The following is a 19,403-nucleotide window of genomic DNA, read 5'->3' as shown; positions in this document are numbered from 1 at the left end:
ACCAATTAAATTTATAGGTTTTTAATTTGGTCTAAAATTGGCCTACTCAGACGGAAAAACTAAAATAAACCATGCAATTATTATAAATAATTTTTCCCAAAAATAACCGATAAATTTTGACCTATTTTTCGCCTAAAACCAGTGACACATAAAAATTATAATTAAATATAATTAATTATGTTTTAATTTGGTCTAAAATTGGCCTACTCTGACGGAAAAACTAATATAAACAGTCCTATTATAATATTTAAACCATGCACTTAATATAAATAACTGTCCCAAAAATAATAAAAATCAATTTTGACCTATTTTTCGCCTAAAAACCACCCATAAAAATTATAATTAAATATAATTAAACTTACATTAGACCAATCACGTAAGTTACCTCTACTGTATTTCCAAGCTGACTACAGAATCTAAAGCACACTTTTTAAATTTTGATCATATAATTACCATAACCATAATTACTACGTAAAATTGTGTGGTTAGTTCAATTCAGTTCAGTTCAATTTTGCGGTGATGAGAAAGTTGAAGGATCAATAAGTAATTAATTAATTTCAAAATGGTTTAATTTTAATTATTATTATAGTTTTGGCACGCGGGTGTCGTTGGAAAAAACACCACCTCGTGGTTACCATAGAAACTGACAACTGCCGTTTGATTACTTAATTACTCCGCGCTAAAATCTACTTAAGACTTAAGTTTTTTTAATTATAATTAATTCCGCCCCAAAAACAAAACAAGCTCGACAAACTTATGATCAATATGACTTAATTAAATTTAATGTCAATTAAATTAATTTAAATAAACGAGTAACAACGTATGATTAAAATTAACGTATTAATTCGGGTATTTAAAAAAAATACCCTATTGATTTGTGACCAGCATTGTTTGTTTATTTATTTGTTTGTTTACTTAAATGAGTAGAGAGATTAATATTTGAAAAATACGTATTGGTATTGTATTATGACGTTGCAAACAATTCAATTCCGGCATTTTGTTTTTGTTTACTTTTAATTAAACAATATTGAATAATCTGTAATGGTTAATGAGTGTCCGAAATTTGACTAGAATTCACGCGTGTTGATTTTAGGGTTTTGTTTGTTTGTTTATTTATTTTTGCGTCTTTATTTATTTGTTTATTTTTTCCTGAGTAAACGTAGCCCGCGTTTAAAAGGAAAAAAAACGTGTATTTCAAATTTGTTTTTGGTTTTTTTTTTGAAATTAAACTGTTGTTTCAAACGACGACGATAATTCAACATTGAGTTCGGAAAGGAGGTGATCCGACTATACTTTATTTATGGGTTTGTTTGGTGATGGGTTTCTATTTTTCGCGTCACCGGGGGAAAAGGGGTAAGACGTTGTTCTTTTAGCGGAGCGTCTTTGACGCAACGCTCCTCTACCAACTCCCGGTAAACTAAAACACCCCCTTGGTATTATCATACGAGCATTTCCTTGGGCTGGACGTGACCCACCGGCGGCTTTCAGGTCGCTCAGATGAGCGGCGTAGCCCTCGGTCAACACCTTAAATACATTTATATTTGCGCGAATTCGTATTAATTTTCGGTTTTGTCGGTTATAGACGTAATGTAGGACTTTCTAAGATGTATAGTGATAAAGAGCGCAATGCGGGCTTTAATTTGAGTACCTACATCATAGGTTTTGTTTAAGACTGACCTCTCAAATGGTCATTTTCGGACATAAGTGACCACTCGAAGTTTGATTCCTTGAAACTATGGCTTGTAAGTTCTCATATGGAAGCTAATTATAAGTAGAACACTCGTCTAGTCATAGGGTTTGTTTAAGATTGATCTTTCAAATGGTAATTTTAATAATCAAGTGACCACAGACCACTCATTTTGCTGTCACAATTGAATACCTTGAAACTATGGCTTGTAAGTACTCAAATGAAAGCTAATTACGAGTATAAAGCTAATATAATCGCAAAGAGACTCAAAATTCAATTATAAACTTGGCAAATTAAATTACGCCTAACTAAAGTTGTTCTTGTACAACAATAAGAAGTTAAGAAAAGAACGTACAGTTGCTAGATTATGCTGTTTCTTGGAGACCTTCCCCACAGTAAATATTTTATCAGCGGCAATTCCAATGGATGAATAGACCCAGATATCCTTGCTCGAGCCATATGCAGCGTAAAATAACATATCGGCCTTTGTTAAAGGCAAAAGACATCGACCAGTTATTAGATTACCACCAAAAGAACCCCAATTAAAGATAAACAAACAATTAATTGAATTAATTACATTCGTTTTAAGATTCTTTAAGAAATCCGCTTTATGTCTTAAGGGATCTGTAGAAATCCCTTCGGCGAATGAGACAAGACCATGAGGGAAATTATGCTGGGCCAACCAAGCGACAACCTTTTGTTGTTGCATATCAGGTCGACCAGTTATATAAATTATCAAGAAACCCAATTCTTGCCAATGTCTGAATTGCCATTTAACAATTAAACCTCAACACACCGTTCCTCCAACGCAACTAAATCGCTAAAACAAAACCCACCTGACAACATCAACCGCCCCGGCTCGCACCTTGGGGTCTCTACCGGTAACTGAGACGCTGGCCGTAAAAGAACCATCAATACTGAAAACAACCGATTCCGTTTTTGGTGGTACAACCGCCAAGAAAAAGTCTATTGACGTGTGATCACCCCTTTGGTAAACAAGGTTCAAAGTTCATTCAAGAAAACCCTTGAATGCAACGATGTTCTACCATCTACACGGTGTTCCAAAAAGATGTCCTGGGTAATTATAGTTTGCCGAAGTACATGATGCAGTGGTATGCATAGATGGCTATGCATCCCACTGCATCATGTACTTCTGCAAACTATAGTTACCCATGGAGCACTTTTTGGAACACGTGGTAGACCTGTCCGCCTGCCCACCTACCTGACCACCATCTTGACGGGAAAGATACCATAACCCATGGCTTTATCTTTAGGTATCGTGTAAGTAACTCTGCCGCTTTTATCAGTTGTCTCTGTACCTAAGACACTCCATTCTCCCGTCCTTTGATCTTTCATAATATGAATATCAACATTTTCCCCGGTTAAAGCTACGACGTCCAATGGTCCGTACATGAAGCGCGCCGTTAATACTTGAGGACAACCCTCTTTGACGATTACGTCATTGGCACGGTGATTTGCGGTTACATTCTGATTTTTACAAAAGGTAAACTAAAGCGTATAGAAACGATGAAAGGCTTTTTTAACGCTCTTAATTCTACCCAATTAAACCTATAATTATTTTAATTACGTTAACTCAACCGGGATATCACACAACTACGACATTCTGTAAAAACCGTGTAACAGTAAATTTGGTAATTTCAACTGCAAACCGGGTTTAAGGTTCATTAACAACTTTGAAAATATACATTTTTTTACTATTTAAAGCGATAATAATTAATATTAATTGGTGATATAGTTAATTAACACTATTGTCTATAGTATTAGTAGGAATAAATACTGCTACTAGGAATTATTGCGTCCCAAGTTAATTTCTATGCGGGGGCCTTGTGGGCCGGACTTGAGACGTGACCGTCACGTCTCATAATTCTGATGACGTCTTTCTAACTGTGTCGTTTCATTGGTTGGGTTGGGTAGCAACGCGAGATCATATGTGCAATACGCGGCGAGTTAGATTATTAATTCGCCATATATAATGATTAGTCTAGCTAGCTCCGCCCACAAACCCCGCCTAAATATCTTGAGAAAAATGCATCGGCTTACACACAATGATTACTAGTAGCTGTATGTAATTCTGGATGGTATTAGCTAGCCATAACAGTGTACGATCAGCCCCAAAATAGTTCGAGCAAATACTTAAAATTAATTATGTGAAATAGTTAACAAGGAACGGTATTTGATTAATTAGTTGGGGAAGGAGGGGGGGTTGGTAAGGGAAAGGTGACATAAATTGCAAAGGATAATAACGAAAACGTTTGGCCCTACCTTAATTTTAACAGAAGTTCGTTTCTTCATCCATTTTTCTCGGGGTTGTGTTGGGACAAAGGTCGAGGGTTCGCGATCACCGTCGGCCGATACGACTAAACTGTCGATGCGTAAGAACTGTACAAAGTAATTGACCAATAGCGATCATTAAGAGACTAGTAACGATCAGAGTACGTCATCATTGGTTGGGGACTGTTTTAGAATTAGATATTGAGCGAGAAGAAATTGAAAATTCACCTGTCTAAGCATGAAGGCGACCACATCGGTAGATTCCCAATAACTAGCGTGAAATAAATGCGGTAAACTGACCGTTGGGAAGTTAGCCAACGCTTCTGGACAATATAATGCGTAATCTATTCTCTTGGATCCCCACCATTTTTGAGTGACTGTACGCGAGTAACAACATTAAAACCATTCAACCACCGAATATTCCCCCAAAGATATTTTGGCCTCAAACAAAAACACGTACGAAATAAATGGATATAACCGCAGCCATAAGTTTATAAGTGATATGTTATGTTCCTTCCATAAGTTTGTTTAATTAATCTCTGGTAACTTAGAAACTGAAAGGCTTGTAATGAATTTGAAGTGAGTGAGTGAGGTAGGTCATAGATTCGAGGAGGTAAAGCGAGGGAGGGTCCTGGTGAGTGAGGTGGCGCTGCTGTCAAATTTGGGCTTAGTAATGCGGACTAAATAGGAGTGCCTAGATGGAATAGGTCCTAACTGCAAAATTAATTAACCACCACCGGCACCGAGTGTACTTAGGACTTCAATTCAATTCTCGCTCCCCCTCGTTCTCCTTCTCGAACTAGTTATCTCGAGCTGCTCTAAGTCTCTCAGAAGTAATTACGAACTTGTATAGGTAGTGCCTATCATACTTATGGAGCGAAAATATCACTTATAAACTTATGCTTAGAACATAACGTACTTCAAAATTTTTGATAGAAAACATGAAATAAATTTAAAAAAACAGTATAAACTGATTCTTTAACCAATTAAAACATAATAATATAAACTATATCATGTATTTTTACGAATACACAACATAAGCGTTTAAAACATTAAAATTATAAGCTTAAATTAACTTTAAAACGATTTACGGGAACGTTTTAAGTGTTACTTTGGTTAGTTTAGTTAATTAATCTGCTCAAAATTAATGCGCAAAAAACTTGGATCAGGTACATTCAAAAAGAACCAAAAAATGTATCGTGCAAAAAATTGAGGACACTAAGCTGAAACAAAAATCTAAGGCACCTAAGCCTAAAAGGCAAGGTACAAAAAACAAAACGAAAAAACTTATGGTGGTTTTAATAAAAGTCTGAATTGATTATGTTCTCACTGGCTGAAATGGTGGCTAAGGGTAGATTGTCTATCATTCCTGACATGGTGCTAGTAATGCTGGCTTCGCTGGTACGCCTCCCATGGATACCACCACCACCACCTACGCAAAATGTGCTCGGGTTGCAGCTCAGGCAACTGTCTAGAAATACGTGCGAGTGGGTTTGCACGTACTCCACTGGTTAACAAACGGTAAAAATACACAACCAGTGGCATATTGTATTGTACTGCTGTTTACTACTGTATTTTGCAATTATAACTAAGTACTAATAAAATCTCTAGTTCACAAAAGCTTGGGATACTTTACAGGGTCCTTTGAGACCGTCATCATGACCTTCAAGGACGTTTAAGAGGTCATGATACTGTTATTTAGTTTATTGGTTAATTTAGTCTTGAATTGTAATACAAAGTCATCATGACCTTCCAAGGATTAGGACATTTTAGAGGTCATGATGGCTCACTTTCTTAAATACTCGTATTAAGGCTAATGGTTAATTTATTATTGAATTGTCATAAATTGAAATTACGATATAAAGTCATCATGACCTTCAAGGAGGTTTTAGAGGTCATGATGGCTCACTTTGTTAAATACTCTATTGGTTAATTTAATCTTGAATTTCTTAAATACTCGTATTAAGGTTATTGGTTAATCTATTCTTGAATTGTCATAAATTGAAATTCCGCGATATAAAGTCATCATGACCTTCAAGGACGTTTTAGAGGTCATGATGGCTCACATTGTTAAATACTCCATTGGCGAATTTAGTCTTGCATTTGTTAAATACTCGTATTAAGGCTATTGGTTAATTTATTCTTGAATTGTCATAAACTGAAATACCGCGATATAAAGTCATCATGACCTTCAAGGACGTTTTAGAGGTCATGATGACAAATACTTATGGTAAAAATCAAAAGACCCCGAACTTGTGTTTTTTACAGGGTAAGGGGGAATGGGAGAGAAAAGTGTTTATAACTATGGTACTTACGCAAATGTATGGGTTGACCATCACCTAACGGGTACTTCTGGTACTTGGGGACAGTCACGGGAGGCAAGTGCGCGAAACGAGCGTGCAAAAGTGGCTCTATTCTCGCGGCAGACGGATCAGTTGGATGGAATAGGTTGTAAACTTGACCGCACATCGGTCGTGGTGGAGGAGCTAAGATAAGAACAAACAAAGACAAAATTCCTTAATTACCATCTATTAATTAATACGGAACATTGCTGAAAATGAAATTAATTAAATGGATAAATAAACAGAAAAGTACTGACTATTTTTCTCGTCAAAAAAGAGCATTTTTCGGTAGGCCAATATGGTTCCCAAAGGAGACCCAAAAGCGAATAGATCAGTGACTTCAAAGTCGAGTCGATGATGAGTACTTTGATCGCTTGAACAGGAACTCCTCCTACGTGGAGGCGGAGCAGCCAATAAGCGAGAGTATCTTCAGATAGAAACGAATACAATTGGTCTACACATCATAACCTAAGTTTATAAGATATGTTATGTTCCTTCCATAAGTTTGTTTAATTAATCTCTGGTAACTTAGAAATTGAAAGGCTTGTAATGAATTTGAAGTGAGTGAGTGAGTGAGTGAGGTAGGTCATGGATTCGAGAGGAGGTAAAGCGAGCTAGGGAGGGGCCTGGTGAGTGAGTGAGGTGGCGCTGCTGTCAAAGGGGGCTTAGTAATGCGGAGTAAATAGGAGTGCCTAGATGGAATAGGTCCTAGCTGCAAAATTAATTAACCACCATGCACCGAGTGTACTTAGGACTTCAATTGACTCGCTCTCCGTCGTTCTCCCTGAGTCGAACTAGTTATCTCGAGCTCTCACTTGTAAGTCTCTCAGTAGCGTTACTAACAGTATAGGTAGTGCATATCATACTTATGGAGCGAACATATCACTTATAAACTAATGGTTCTATGATGTTACTAAGGACTTATCTAATAGATTAATCTAAAAGATTAAAAATAAATAAACAAACTTACGAAAAGGGGTCATGATGAGCAGCGTCAGGATCTTGAGGATGCGAATGGGACTTGCGGTAGATTCTATTGGGTGCGCTAATCCTGACTTTATGATTGATGGAGGCATCTTCGCATTCGTCATTACCACTACCATCGCTAATAGAGATCAAGGGGTTTGTTCTTGGGCAAACGGGTTGATTATTGGGTGTCGGACACGGACCCGAAGCGGGGGAATGTTGAGGGGTCGGTGTCGGCGTCACTTGATTCCCATTGTCCATTTCGGCTATACTGGTTTCACTTCCGTAATGGCTGTACTGCGTCGTTCGACACAAGGAATCGTAACCCAAAATAGCACCGACGCTGTCTCCGACCATAACAATTTGTCCAGTGAAACCGGTTCCTTCTTCGGACCGCAAGAACTCGTGGTAGGTCAAATTAGCCGTCGCGATTACCCTAGAGACGTTTTCTTGGTATTCGGCGGAAGATATACCGAATAAGGATAGAGCACCCAATGGGACCGAATCGTAAGTATGGTGAACACCATCAATTGCTGATGGCGATGATTGAAAACTATACGGACTTAAACTGGACCAGAGAAAATGGGAAAAAGAGGGGGATTTGACCTTTAAACTTTGAAAGATACGATGAAGTATTTCGGGGAAGAGATAATTAATCAACTTTGAATATTTAAAATAACATAGCGTTATTTTTCAGCGTATGGCGACGTGAACTTCAACTTTGGGACGTCATAACTCTAGTTCAACGACACCTCCAGGGAAATCCCTTGGGTATAAGATAGACCTAATTGTACTCTATCCAACGATACTAAAAACATACTCCTACACCAATCACGGACCGAGATAAACAACTTTGAATAAAACAACATGACGCAAATTTCCAGCGGTTTCCGACTGAGACTCCAACTTCGGAACGTCATAACTCTACTTCAACAACAACTCCAAGGAAATCCCTTGAGTATATGATAGAACGAATTGTCCTCTATCCAACGATACTAAAAACATAATTCTAAACCAATCACAGACCGAGATAATCAATTTTGAATAAAACAACATGACGCAATTTTCCAGCGGTTCCCGACCGACACGACTAATTTGAAAAGTCATAACCCTAGTCCAACGACACTTCCAGAGAAATCTCTTGAGTATATGATAGCCCTAATTGTTCTCTATCCAACGATACTAAAAACATAATTCTAAACCAATCACGGGCCGAGATAATCAACTTTAAATAAATTAACATCGCAATATTTTCTAGAGTATATCGCGATCAAAACTTCAATTTCGGAACGTCATAACTCCAGTTTAACAAAACCTCCAGGGAAAACCCTTGGGTATATGATACAGCTAACTGTCCTCTATCCAAAGATACTAAATACTTTGGTCTAGCTCAATCAGGGGGTCAAGAAAAAAATCATTCACTAACCTGGACAACACTGCTAAGGCCTCGGAGCAGATTGGCGGACAATTGACCAATCGAATAACGACTCTCTTATCCATATTGGGATAATGCGTCTTGATGACGTTATCGAAAGCCGTTTTAAAGGTGGTGACGTCAGATCTTTTGCCGGCTGCCTGTTCCAACCCCGGGTCCAAGACGCAACCGGCGTGGACGACCAGGACCAAGACGGAAGTGGAGCAAGTCTGGTGGGCGGGTGAAGCGGTAGGCGAATCGGGGAGTGAGTGGTCAACGCTGCCCGTTGACGCCGTCGTAGTCGTATTGGTCATTAAGCTTGGACGGCCGTGATGCGCGTGCTCCGATTGCACTTTGCGGATGAAAGCTGATGAAAATATGCTTTCTTCTTCTGGGTGACCGCAACAAATAAGCGCAAGTGTGTGTTGCAATGGCAATCATGGTTGTTTTTTGTTTTTATTTTTGTGGATTTATTTTATTTTTTTGGTCAAATTAAAACGAAAGAAGAAAAGCGAAAAAAAGAAAGAAAGAAAAGAGATATAGTGCGTTGATTAATTAAATAATTAATTAAATAATTAAAAATTAATTATTAAAAAAAAAGAAATAAAATTCATGGTTTTTTGGATTAATTTTATTAAAAATTTGGTTATAATTTCTATCGCTAAAGTTTAATTATTAATTTGATGACCGGTAATTAATTAATTTTGAGTGTGATAATGATTTGATTAATTTTAACTTAAACTTTAAAAATCTCTACGAAAAAAATTAAATTAGTGAAATCTAAACCTAAAAAATTTTAAATTATATCTAATTCTAATTAGAAAAATTAATTAAAATTAGTGCTCATGCATAAAAAAAACAAATGTAAAAACGCAAACCAAAATATTAAAAACCATGCAATTGCATCGACAAATAATTTTTTATTTAAAAAAAGCAATTCCATGCATTTGCTTTAAAAGTGCAATTAAGTACCAATAAATAAACATAAAATTAACTAAATAGAAATTATTTGAAAGAAGCGTGCATAAAAAGGGTGAAAGGTCAATTTAGGTTTGAGTAGATTCTACGAAATTAATTTAAAGAATTTCCAAAAATTTAAGAAAATCAATCAATCAAAAATTCCAATAACTAATTTTCCAATTAAATTTAAAAAATTAAAAATAGTAATAATTATAATACCGTCTGCGGCGTCGATCGAATCGGGTGTCCCACGGTCATCGTCCGTATTAACCACCGCCTCTAAGGAACTCCATTTACTTAAAGATGGGAAATCAGCGTCTGGATTGAAAGTAAACAAATAAACAACAACGAAATATTCATTAATTAAAAAACAAACGTATTAATTTAATTATACAAGTGACGGAATATTGAAAAAAGACCACCAAAACAATAATTACCAGTACCTTCCGCGTCGTAAAACTCTTCATCGGAACTGGTTTCGGAATCACGGACGATACTGCCCATTCTCCAATTGGACAGTTGAACGTCGAAGCTCTTTGTTGAACTGCCGCCTTTTTATCAAAGAGACGCGAACAGACCATTTTGTCTTAAACCAAGAAGCGATATCTAGTTTGTTTATTAGGGAGAAGGTATAAATTCGCGTGCCACATTTGTAGCTCTTTATCTCCAGTCCAAACGTTACGTAGGTCCGGAGTTAATTCCCGCCTCTAAATTACAACCAGCATCTCATTGGTTCTTGAAAACTCGTGCACGTCAGCGCGACGCGAATGAGAAAAAATTACAGTCATATTTTCCGACTGAGGAGAGGAGGCGAAATAACCCGGTGCCTCCTTTTACATCCCCCCTTGTATTTTGAAAGGGGGACTGCAGGACTATGGCGCGCGCGAATACTTAGGCATCTTATAACTTCTCCCTAATAAACTAGCCATCACTTCTTGATGTAATTATGTAGAAAAATCTCAACCCAAAAAATAACAAATTGGGGATTTTACTTTTTGAAAATTCAGAGGAACTAAATTAAATTGATATAATATAATTAAAAAAATAATCCTGAGCACAAACTCCGCCTGATCAAATCTAGTCAAATGTCATCTCTATTTTAAAAGAGCCATAACTAAATTTTAATTAAAATAAATTTGATAATGCTAAACTATAAACGAAAACTAAGACCCCAAACTAAGCATCAAAAATATATAGGGAATATTATAGTCTGACCTTTCATCAAAAATTATAGCATAATAATAATAATATAGGACAGGTTCAAAAATATAGTATTTAATTTTATAGGAATTATAGGACAGCTGGGCTCCCTGGTCAACTTACTGGGAGAATGTAAGGCCGATTTCGAATTACTCCTTGACCACAGTTTCCTTCTACCATCACCCGGGACCTCTTCTTTAAGCCTCGTAACTTCGGAATTGAAAGGCGGATGCGATGAGGGGGGCTGCGTGGTTCCACCACCAAAGTTGAGATCGTGAGGTTTATTGGAGAGTGGACGATTGGGAGAGGAACTCCTGCTCTTGGGTAAATCGGCGGACAATTCGTGATTGCCCATGGCCGAATCCTTGTCCTTGTCGATAGCGGTCAAATCGACTTCTTGGGAAGAAATTCCGGAAGCGCTGGTTCGAAGACTTCCACCTCTTTGTTGATGACCCGAATCTTCGTCATCGTCGTCATCATCCCCGTCCTGGTCCTCTTCGTTATTATTCATTTTGCGAGCCAGAGCTTCTTGCGTCTCTTTCTCAATTTGACGAATGTCTTCCATCGTTAAACCGAACCATTCGTCTTGCCAAGCCCAAGCTTGACGATGGGCTCGTAGCATCGTTTTTCGAAGGGCTGGTCACGAGATTTGTTGGGGATTATTATTTAAAGGCCGAGTTCATATGAACTGACAACCGAGCATCGTGACTTAACAATCAGGGCCGTTGAGAGAGGGAGTAATTGGGTCAGTTACTCTTTTTAGGGACCCGGGGCTCGTGTCGTGTGTTGGGGGGGGGGGCGCAATTTGGTCAGTTTCTGGACGTCCCAACTGTAGAACCATACCGATTTTCGAGCATAAGTGGCAAGGGCTCTAACTACCTGATTAAGATAAACAATATTGAAAGAATTTTAAATATTTTCCTAGTAAACTTTTGCATTCATCTTAAGGATATAACCTCTATAGAGAGATTTCAGTTGGCCGAGTAGTATGTCACGGTTCTGCTAGCCTTGTTGGTGGATTTCAGCATTCCTTCCGTATTCAACCCACCAGTATGGCCGTCGAAATTATGTCACGAATCTTAGCCCCTCCCCAAACCGAACGCTATGTATATAGAGAGCTTTTAGTTGGCTGAACAATGCGTCACACCCTCCTAAGTCTTACCACGGTTCTGGTTTAATTCAGCTTTCCTCACGTATTCAACCCACCTATATGTCCGTCAAAATTACCTCACTAATCTTAGCCCCTCCCCAAACCGAAAGCTATGTATATAGAGAGCCTTCAGTTGGCTGAATAATGCGTCACACCCTCCTAAGTCTAACCACGGTTCAGCATTCCTTCCGTATTCAACCAGACAGTATGCCTGTCAAAATTATCTCAGTCACGAATCGGATTATTCATAACCCGTTCCCCAAACCGAGAGCTCTCTATTGTGTATCTTAGAACCCCTTCAACTTCTACCCCAGCGGGGTTACGAAAATCGGCACAATCCCTCCATTGTTAGTATTGATACTCGGTTATCATTTCTTTAGAACTCGAGCCCCTAACTTAAAGACGCGGGAGAATGATAGGCATCCTTACCGGTATCATGAATAAACTTTTCAATTTTGCTTTGCATCCCCCAATACTTAAACTCGACCCGACACAATTTATAGGCGCACATGATGGCCGTGTCTTTGTCACCATCTTGTATCAGACTGTTGCATTCCTCGATCCAATTATCATTTAACGGACCACGGTTTGTTTTCTCCGAAACATAAACTTTAGGATCTTCCTCTCGTTTGTAATCTCCTCCGTATAACTGGTCTTTAACTACGTCAATTAAATCTAAAATTTTCCCCAATTAAATAAGCTAATTAACGCCCAATATGGATTATCAGCCCCAGGAATGCATACAGCTACTAGGAATCATTGCGTGCAAATGTTAATATCTATGAATTCGGGTTTTGTTTTGTGAGAGGGGCTTGAGAACCCCCGTCACGCGCCTCATAATTCAGATGGAGTCTTTCTAACTGCTATTTCATTGGTTGGTTGGGTAGCAACGCGAGTTCCTAGGCGCGTGCGCTCGCGCAAGGAGATAGCTTATTCGCTAGGTAAAATGCTTCACGTGCATAATGATTAGTCTAGCTCCTCCCATAAACTCCGCCCTCGTCACGTTGAGTGAAAATGAATGGCTACGCAATAATTCCTATTAGCTGTGTGAGTTATACGATAATTAAATGAACTAACCGACAGTTCGGTTTCTAATTTCGCTGTTACTCAAATCAAACACGTTATCTCGTTCGCCGGAATCATCGAAATATTTCGTTTCGATTTCTAGAAAGAATTTCTCAACAAACGGACAAGTGTAACGAGTTTTGGTGTAAGGATAGGCGTTCCACGCTTCTTCTTCAACCGTTAATGCTGATTTTGGTAACAGAGCTTTGAACCATCCTGGTTCCAATTAAAATTAACCCTTATTTAGTCTTTAGCTCAAGAAAAACTCCAAAAACCCAAAAATTTCTATAATGCCTCATGAAAAACTTTATATTTTTTAAAATACCGCGAATAGGCTTAAAATTAAGTTTAATTACAATTAACATTAATAATCTACTCATCCATAGCTTTGAAATGAGTACCTACAACGTGGGGCGGAGCCTTATAGACAGTTCCATAAATTACTTGCAGGGAAATCAACCTACAGGCGGGAATGAGGTCGCCATCTTGATTTATTTTCCAAGCGAGTAATTACTACACATAACTATGGCTTGTAAGTACTCGTTGCAAAGCTTAAGACGTGTAGAAATCTAATTTAACTATATTTAACCTCTAAAACTAAGTCTAATATAGAAAATACTAATTTTTCATGAGACATAAATATATTTATCTTTTACCATACCGGGTAAATGACTGCCAATATGGTATATTTTATGAGTATATTGACCACTTCCTCCAGGGCCATCGGTGTAAGGTTCGTTGACAATAATTTCAACCCCGCTACCAGCCCCTTTTGATTCTTCCCGACTCTTTTTCTACATTTATAAATAAATTGATATTGGAAAGAAAATAAATAAATTTGAAAAATATGCAATATCACAAGGAGGTTATGAACTAAAAATTCAATAAAATAACCCCCCGAGAGGTCGGACACTTTCTGAGGGGTTGAGTGCGATAGATAGCGCGTGCTAAAAGGGGCAAGATAAATTTCCTTCCCCCTGACAATACCGTCTAGGCTATATTGTCTTTTTTACAATGATAATATAAAATTGATGTCAAAATTGAATAAATGTAACTGATATAGGCTTGAACAACAGGAAAAGGCACAAAGGAAGCTTGCCAAAAACATTTTTACAATTCTATATGGTACGTGATTTAGTATTAACTTTGATAAAAACGGTGTCACAAGAATGCATTAGTAAATAAATGAGGTATTGTTAATTAAAATTAAAAACCCCAAAGTGTCAATAAAAAAATTCAAAATCATTTTGATCAAACATTTACATATAAACAATGGAGCAAATGATTTCGTTTATATTATAAATAATTTTTTGTATTTGATGATTGCAATCTTGGAAGTAACTTTAATTAAATGTTTTAAATATGGTAAATAATTATTATAGGCTAATCTAATCAGTGTAATAACATTTAAATATGATTATGCAGTCAAGTTAAATATGTAAAATAAAGCTTTCCAGTCTATTACACTAATTGCAAGCTAAAAAGTAACTTAAAACCCTTAAAACTCTATTTAAAACAACTGCAAAAAAAGTTTCCTTCTTAAATTGTAACCTTAAGTTAATTAAAATCATATGTAAACATGCAAATAAAACGCTAAACCTTCTTTAATTAATTTAAAAACAATTAAAAACTACATTTCAAATAAATTATCATTCTATAATAATCGCAAAATACACCGAAAATAACATTAGTAGGCCAAAAATAGACTAAAAACAGCTGAAACTCTTCCCATAAGTGTATAAATATGACCAAGGCTTAGATAAAAACTTTACTTACCGCGATCATATACAGTTGAGCCACGCGATACTCCTCGACGGTTACCGGTAACGGTATCCTATACTCCTTGACGAGCATGATCACTTTAATCTTGATTAAAACGTTAATCGTAATTAAAACTACACCACCGTAATTAATCCATATCCATAGTTTATCGCACAACAACTTCACACACAAGCGGCAGAGATACGAGACCGGTTCGCGAGAAAATCAGAAAAAAACAAAAAAATCCTCGGCGGAAATTCACGCGGTAGCAGACGACGTTTCGAATGACGTCACAAACGCACTATAATCCCATTCCCGAAACCGCGTCATTTAAATTTTTGTTTTCGTTTTTGTGATTTTTAACAGCAGCGAAAAAGCGCTAGATTAAAGCCGCTGACTGACAGGACCACGTTTCCATAGAACGGTCGAGCTGGGTTTGGCTACTTGATCGTTGGCGCTTGCAGAATTTGAGGCAGCGCTTCGTCTATTCAAGCGGAATCTCTTGGCTAGAAAGCTTGAAAAAGCCGTCGCCCAATATTTTTCTTTCACCATTTCCGGTGGGGGTCTCCGTAAAAGACGAAAACGAGCGGGTATCCAATCGGTTGGCAACATTGTCTGTCTGTCAATATTTCGGAATAGGGATTCTGAAATAAAATTAAAGAAAGAATAATAATAATAATTATAAAGGCATTTCTTCAACCCGGAAAATGCTAATGCTAAGCCTAAAATAATAAATCCATCATAATTTAAAACAAGACATCGCGTGACAATACGTAATTTAGTTCACACACAATAAAAGTACCACTACGTGAACTGAAAATTAAAAACTGTATAAAATATTCACGTTTCTTTACGTAAGGCCAATTATGGTTACATTTGACTACTCTATATGGGACATTATTATGAAATAAATGACTGTTGGAGAATTCAATACTTTCTAGAACATCATCTCCTTGATCTGTTGAGATGAGGTTACCATGGAAACCAATAAGATGTTACGGTACATACATACATACAACCTTATCTTTTGGCCCGTTAAGGGTTAAGCTAAGCTTTTGGCAGAACATTTTAGGCCAAAAATAGACCTAAAAGCTATTATAGCTTTAGGTTGGTCATAAAAATTCCGTAATAATACCTAAAATAGCAAGACCCATCCATGGATGACCTAGTTAACCTTTTATTTCTTATTTGTATTTAGTTTTTTTTTTAATATAAATAAAACGGGACTTAGGCCTTGGTTTTTCAGTTTTCACCTTTAGAAAATTTGTAGAAAACCCTGAAGCATTTAAGAAGATGCCATACAAACATCTTTACACTACAGGGAAGTGTTTATTTGATTTAAAAACCCTCTACATTGAAGGGAGAGAAGTTATTTTAGTTTAAATTTTGAGAGATAAGACAGACTACCTTTTATAAACACCTGGGAATTACCTAAATTTAGATTATTTAAAGCTCGAATATTTATCGAAAGTAAAGAATAATAATGGTTTAAATTAATATTAATATTTACTAATACATTAAAATTAATTAGAGGTAATTTAACGTGTAATAAACCCTAAGCCTTTCCCCCCTAAAATAATATTAAATAATTTTCAAATTAAATTAAATAACACCAGAAATAGTAGGCCTAATATAAAGAAATACAAATACTAAAAAAATATTGTACTAACCCAAGATCGTATATTGTACGATATTGTAGATATCTTATATCCAATAATTATCTATTTCCAACCAGTTCATAATTAGAACTAACACAAACCGTTAATTAGATTAATCACTGATTTAATTATAATATAATTTCGCAAATAGTTTTAACGCTTTTAATATGAACTTCGGGGAAAGATCGGAGAGAGCTGTTTTACAGAGAAGCCATTTTGCTCCTAGATCCCGTACGTCGTAGCAAGGGGGAGGGGGATGAAATGTTACGTCACTAAAGACACAACCGGCCATTCTAAAGACTAGTGGCTAAAAACGTACAGTTTCTTCAAAATAAGTGCGCGTTTATATATATTTTTAGGCTTAAAATTAAGCCTAAAGAGTGTTTTTGCTAGTATTTAATTTTTAGGCTAAAATTTAGGCTTAATTTCTTACATTTTAGGCCTAAATATTGCCATTATTTAGATTGATTTGAAGGCTAAAATATAAGCCTAATAATTGTCATTAGTTATATTGATTTGTAGCCTTAATATTAGGCCTAATAATTGCCATTAGATTGATTTATAGGCTAAAATTTAGGTCTAATTTCTTACAGATTCTTTAATAACATACCTTACATTTTAGGTTTAAAATTAGGCCTAATAATTTCCTTTAATTAGATTGATTTTTAGTCTAAACGTAGGCCTAATAATTACCATTAGTTAGATTTGTAAGCTAAAGTTTGGCTTAAATTAGGCCTTATAGTTTCCATTAGATTGATTTGTAGGCTAAAATTTTGACCTAATTTGTTACTACTTGTTTAAGAAACGCGTTTTACATATTTCTAATATAAAACTATGTCGTAAATCAAAGGAAACGTCCGTTCTGAACACTCGAAAAACAAAAATAAATAAAGAGCGTGGGTAGAATCAGAATGAAATTTCTTATCTTATCTGTAAAAGAGGGTTTTTACTCCTTGCCTTAATGAAGATAGACAAATAGGTTTATCGAAAGCAGCAACTTAGCAAGCCCCTGAAGTGTCAATATCCGTCAAAAACTATCCCTTAAACACCCCATTACAAGAAACAGGAACTAAAAACACTTAGGCCTACACACACAAGAGAAGTTGGAATACGGTCAACGATCACATAGCGATTTTTAATCATCAACATCCCGTATGGTTTGCTTTCACTTTAAAATAGAGGTATAAAACGGTACCAGGATGCTGTCTGTCATAATCTGCTTAAATAAGATGTTATTTTAATCTAAATTAAGCTATAAACTACACTTCAGATTTAATACGTCAAGCTATGTCTAATTGAATTTGTTCAAATACTCAAGAATCAAGTTCTATTTTTGTCTAAAAGAGCGGGAAAGATGATGGGATGAAGTGGCGCGAGGAGAAAGCGCGGGAAACGTCAAGGAAAGCGCACGTGAAAGGGGGCGCGAGCGGAAAGCGCGGGAAACATATAACAAAGCGCGTGAAAGGGGGCACGAGCAGAAAGCGCGGGAAACATATTATTAAAGCACGTGAAAGGGGCGGAATTTGGGAAGAAAAATAAACAAAATAATTTGGATTTTTAAAAAATATTTTACTGCGTGTGATTTATGTAAAAAACCCATTATATAGCATATATTTACAAAGATCCTTGAATAAAGGTCCTCTAGTGCAAGTCAAGTATGTCAATTTTGCAGTTTTACGGTCACGAAACTTAAGATATATTCAATTCAATCTCCCAGAAATATGCAGGGTACTTGAAAGACAATATGCCTAGTGCCTACCTCAGTAAATTTCCCTGACCTTTCCTCTATAGCAGATTTTAACAACATGACCTTTATGACAATTTTAAAATCGCTGGTATTTGAACCCTTTACAAGGTCAACATCGGGTAGAATAGGGAGGGAGGGTGGGCCAGTTTTAATTTGGGCAGCGATAACATCGGCTTCTTCCGGGGTAGGCGAGCAAGCATTGTGTTGGCGCCTGCATATCTCTTTGGTGGAAGGGCAAGAGGCGTGTTCTTTCTAAATACCAAAGGTTAAACTCAACCCTATTCTTTACCAAGGAGCCACGTGATGTCCCGCCGCCAAACTCTCCTTCTCTCATCTTTTACCGAGGGTATTGTAAGAGGGTGATTGCCAGTTCGGATGGGTTTGGGGAGATTCCATTTCTAGGTCATCTTAAGATTCAAAGGGGTGGAAACGAAGGGAAGGTTCTTCCGAGAATGATGGGCTCGCTTATAGCTTTTTATCACGTGGTCAAATATAAACAAATTCATTTACTTTGATCAGATGTTTAATTTAGGTTCGAAAGTAGCAATGTATAAAATTAAGATATGACTGTCAAGATAGATAAACGACTTAATAATTTTAAAGTATAAAATAAGTTAACCAACATCGCTGCTTAACCTATCTATCGTGTATAACTTCTCTAAAAATGGTGACGTAACAGTGACGTTTATTATTGATTATAATAACAGGACTTCCGCCATCTGTGTTACGACCGGGAAAGTGAGAATATTTTTGTAAACAAACCGTCAAGGCTTACAGAAGTGACAGAAATGTGTAATATTTTCACAATATCACGTGATAACAGGGACAATACAACGGTTATGCTTGGAAATATTACTTATAAATTAACTTACGTTATTATTTACTTTCGAAAGTCATTCTCTGTTAGGCAAGTACAATGTAATCCGACAGAACCGACACTTTATAATCGTTTTTAGTACACAAACGCGTATTTAATCCAACAAATAGGCATCAAAATCGATTCCGCAGCATTAAAGTTTGTTAAAATTTACTTAATTATCGCTTAAAGTAAGTTAAAATCGCGTTAATTTAATTATTTTCCGGGGAGAATTTTGCAACCACATCGCGAGTCTCAAACCGTTCGATAAGCTCCGCCTACTTCGGAGGGAATTTATTTCATTG

The 19,403-nt window shown here is 36.7% G+C and overlaps 1 protein-coding gene across 7 annotated transcripts; it reads right to left on the bottom strand.

The window, feature by feature from the left end:
* Nucleotides 1-754: 754 nt before the first annotated feature.
* On the bottom strand, nt 755-19,386 carry rdgB (retinal degeneration B). Of its 7 annotated transcripts, none has more exons than XM_089856890.1 (20): nt 19,115-19,386; nt 14,853-15,481; nt 13,738-13,870; nt 13,089-13,292; nt 12,441-12,686; nt 10,985-11,497; nt 10,099-10,212; nt 9,881-9,979; nt 8,714-9,092; nt 7,292-7,855; nt 6,579-6,748; nt 6,295-6,465; nt 5,310-5,486; nt 4,208-4,356; nt 3,971-4,087; nt 2,910-3,196; nt 2,524-2,673; nt 2,265-2,448; nt 2,043-2,171; nt 755-1,524 (listed from the first exon to the last, which is right to left on the bottom strand). In XM_089856890.1, the coding sequence occupies exons 2-20, from the start codon at nt 14,928-14,930 to the stop codon at nt 1,288-1,290; spliced, it is 4,101 nt and encodes a 1,366-aa protein (XP_089713016.1). In that variant the 5' UTR covers nt 14,931-15,481; nt 19,115-19,386; the 3' UTR covers nt 755-1,287. The 7 variants fall into 7 exon arrangements, with proteins under 7 accessions (XP_089713016.1, XP_089713020.1, XP_089713018.1 ...); XM_089856894.1 differs by having other exon boundaries at nt 6,579-6,712; XM_089856892.1 differs by having other exon boundaries at nt 10,105-10,212.
* Between the last annotated feature and the right edge of the window lie 17 nt (nt 19,387-19,403).

This window comes from Phalangium opilio, unplaced genomic scaffold (assembly GCF_054372755.1).
Source record: "Phalangium opilio isolate 3A_F unplaced genomic scaffold, DU_Popi_V2 ptg000217l_1, whole genome shotgun sequence".
Classification (NCBI taxonomy): Eukaryota; Metazoa; Arthropoda; class Arachnida; order Opiliones; family Phalangiidae; genus Phalangium; species Phalangium opilio.
Note: the sequence above shows the minus strand (reverse complement) of the source record. Positions and strands in the feature narration are given on the sequence as shown.

What these genes read in the sequence shown, in the direction of transcription:
- rdgB (XM_089856890.1), bottom strand. Translation starts at nt 14,930, where the DNA reads ATGCTCGTCAAGGAGTATAGGATACCGTTACCGGTAACCGTCGAGGAG. An exon ending in TTCGATCGACGCCGCAGACG is followed by an intron (nt 9,093 to 9,880) that starts GTATTATAATTA and finishes GCGGTCACCCAG; the next exon opens with AAGAAGAAAGCATATTTTCA. An exon ending in TAAAGAATCTTAAAACGAAT is followed by an intron (nt 2,172 to 2,264) that starts GTAATTAATTCA and finishes CCTTTAACAAAG; the next exon opens with GCCGATATGTTATTTTACGC.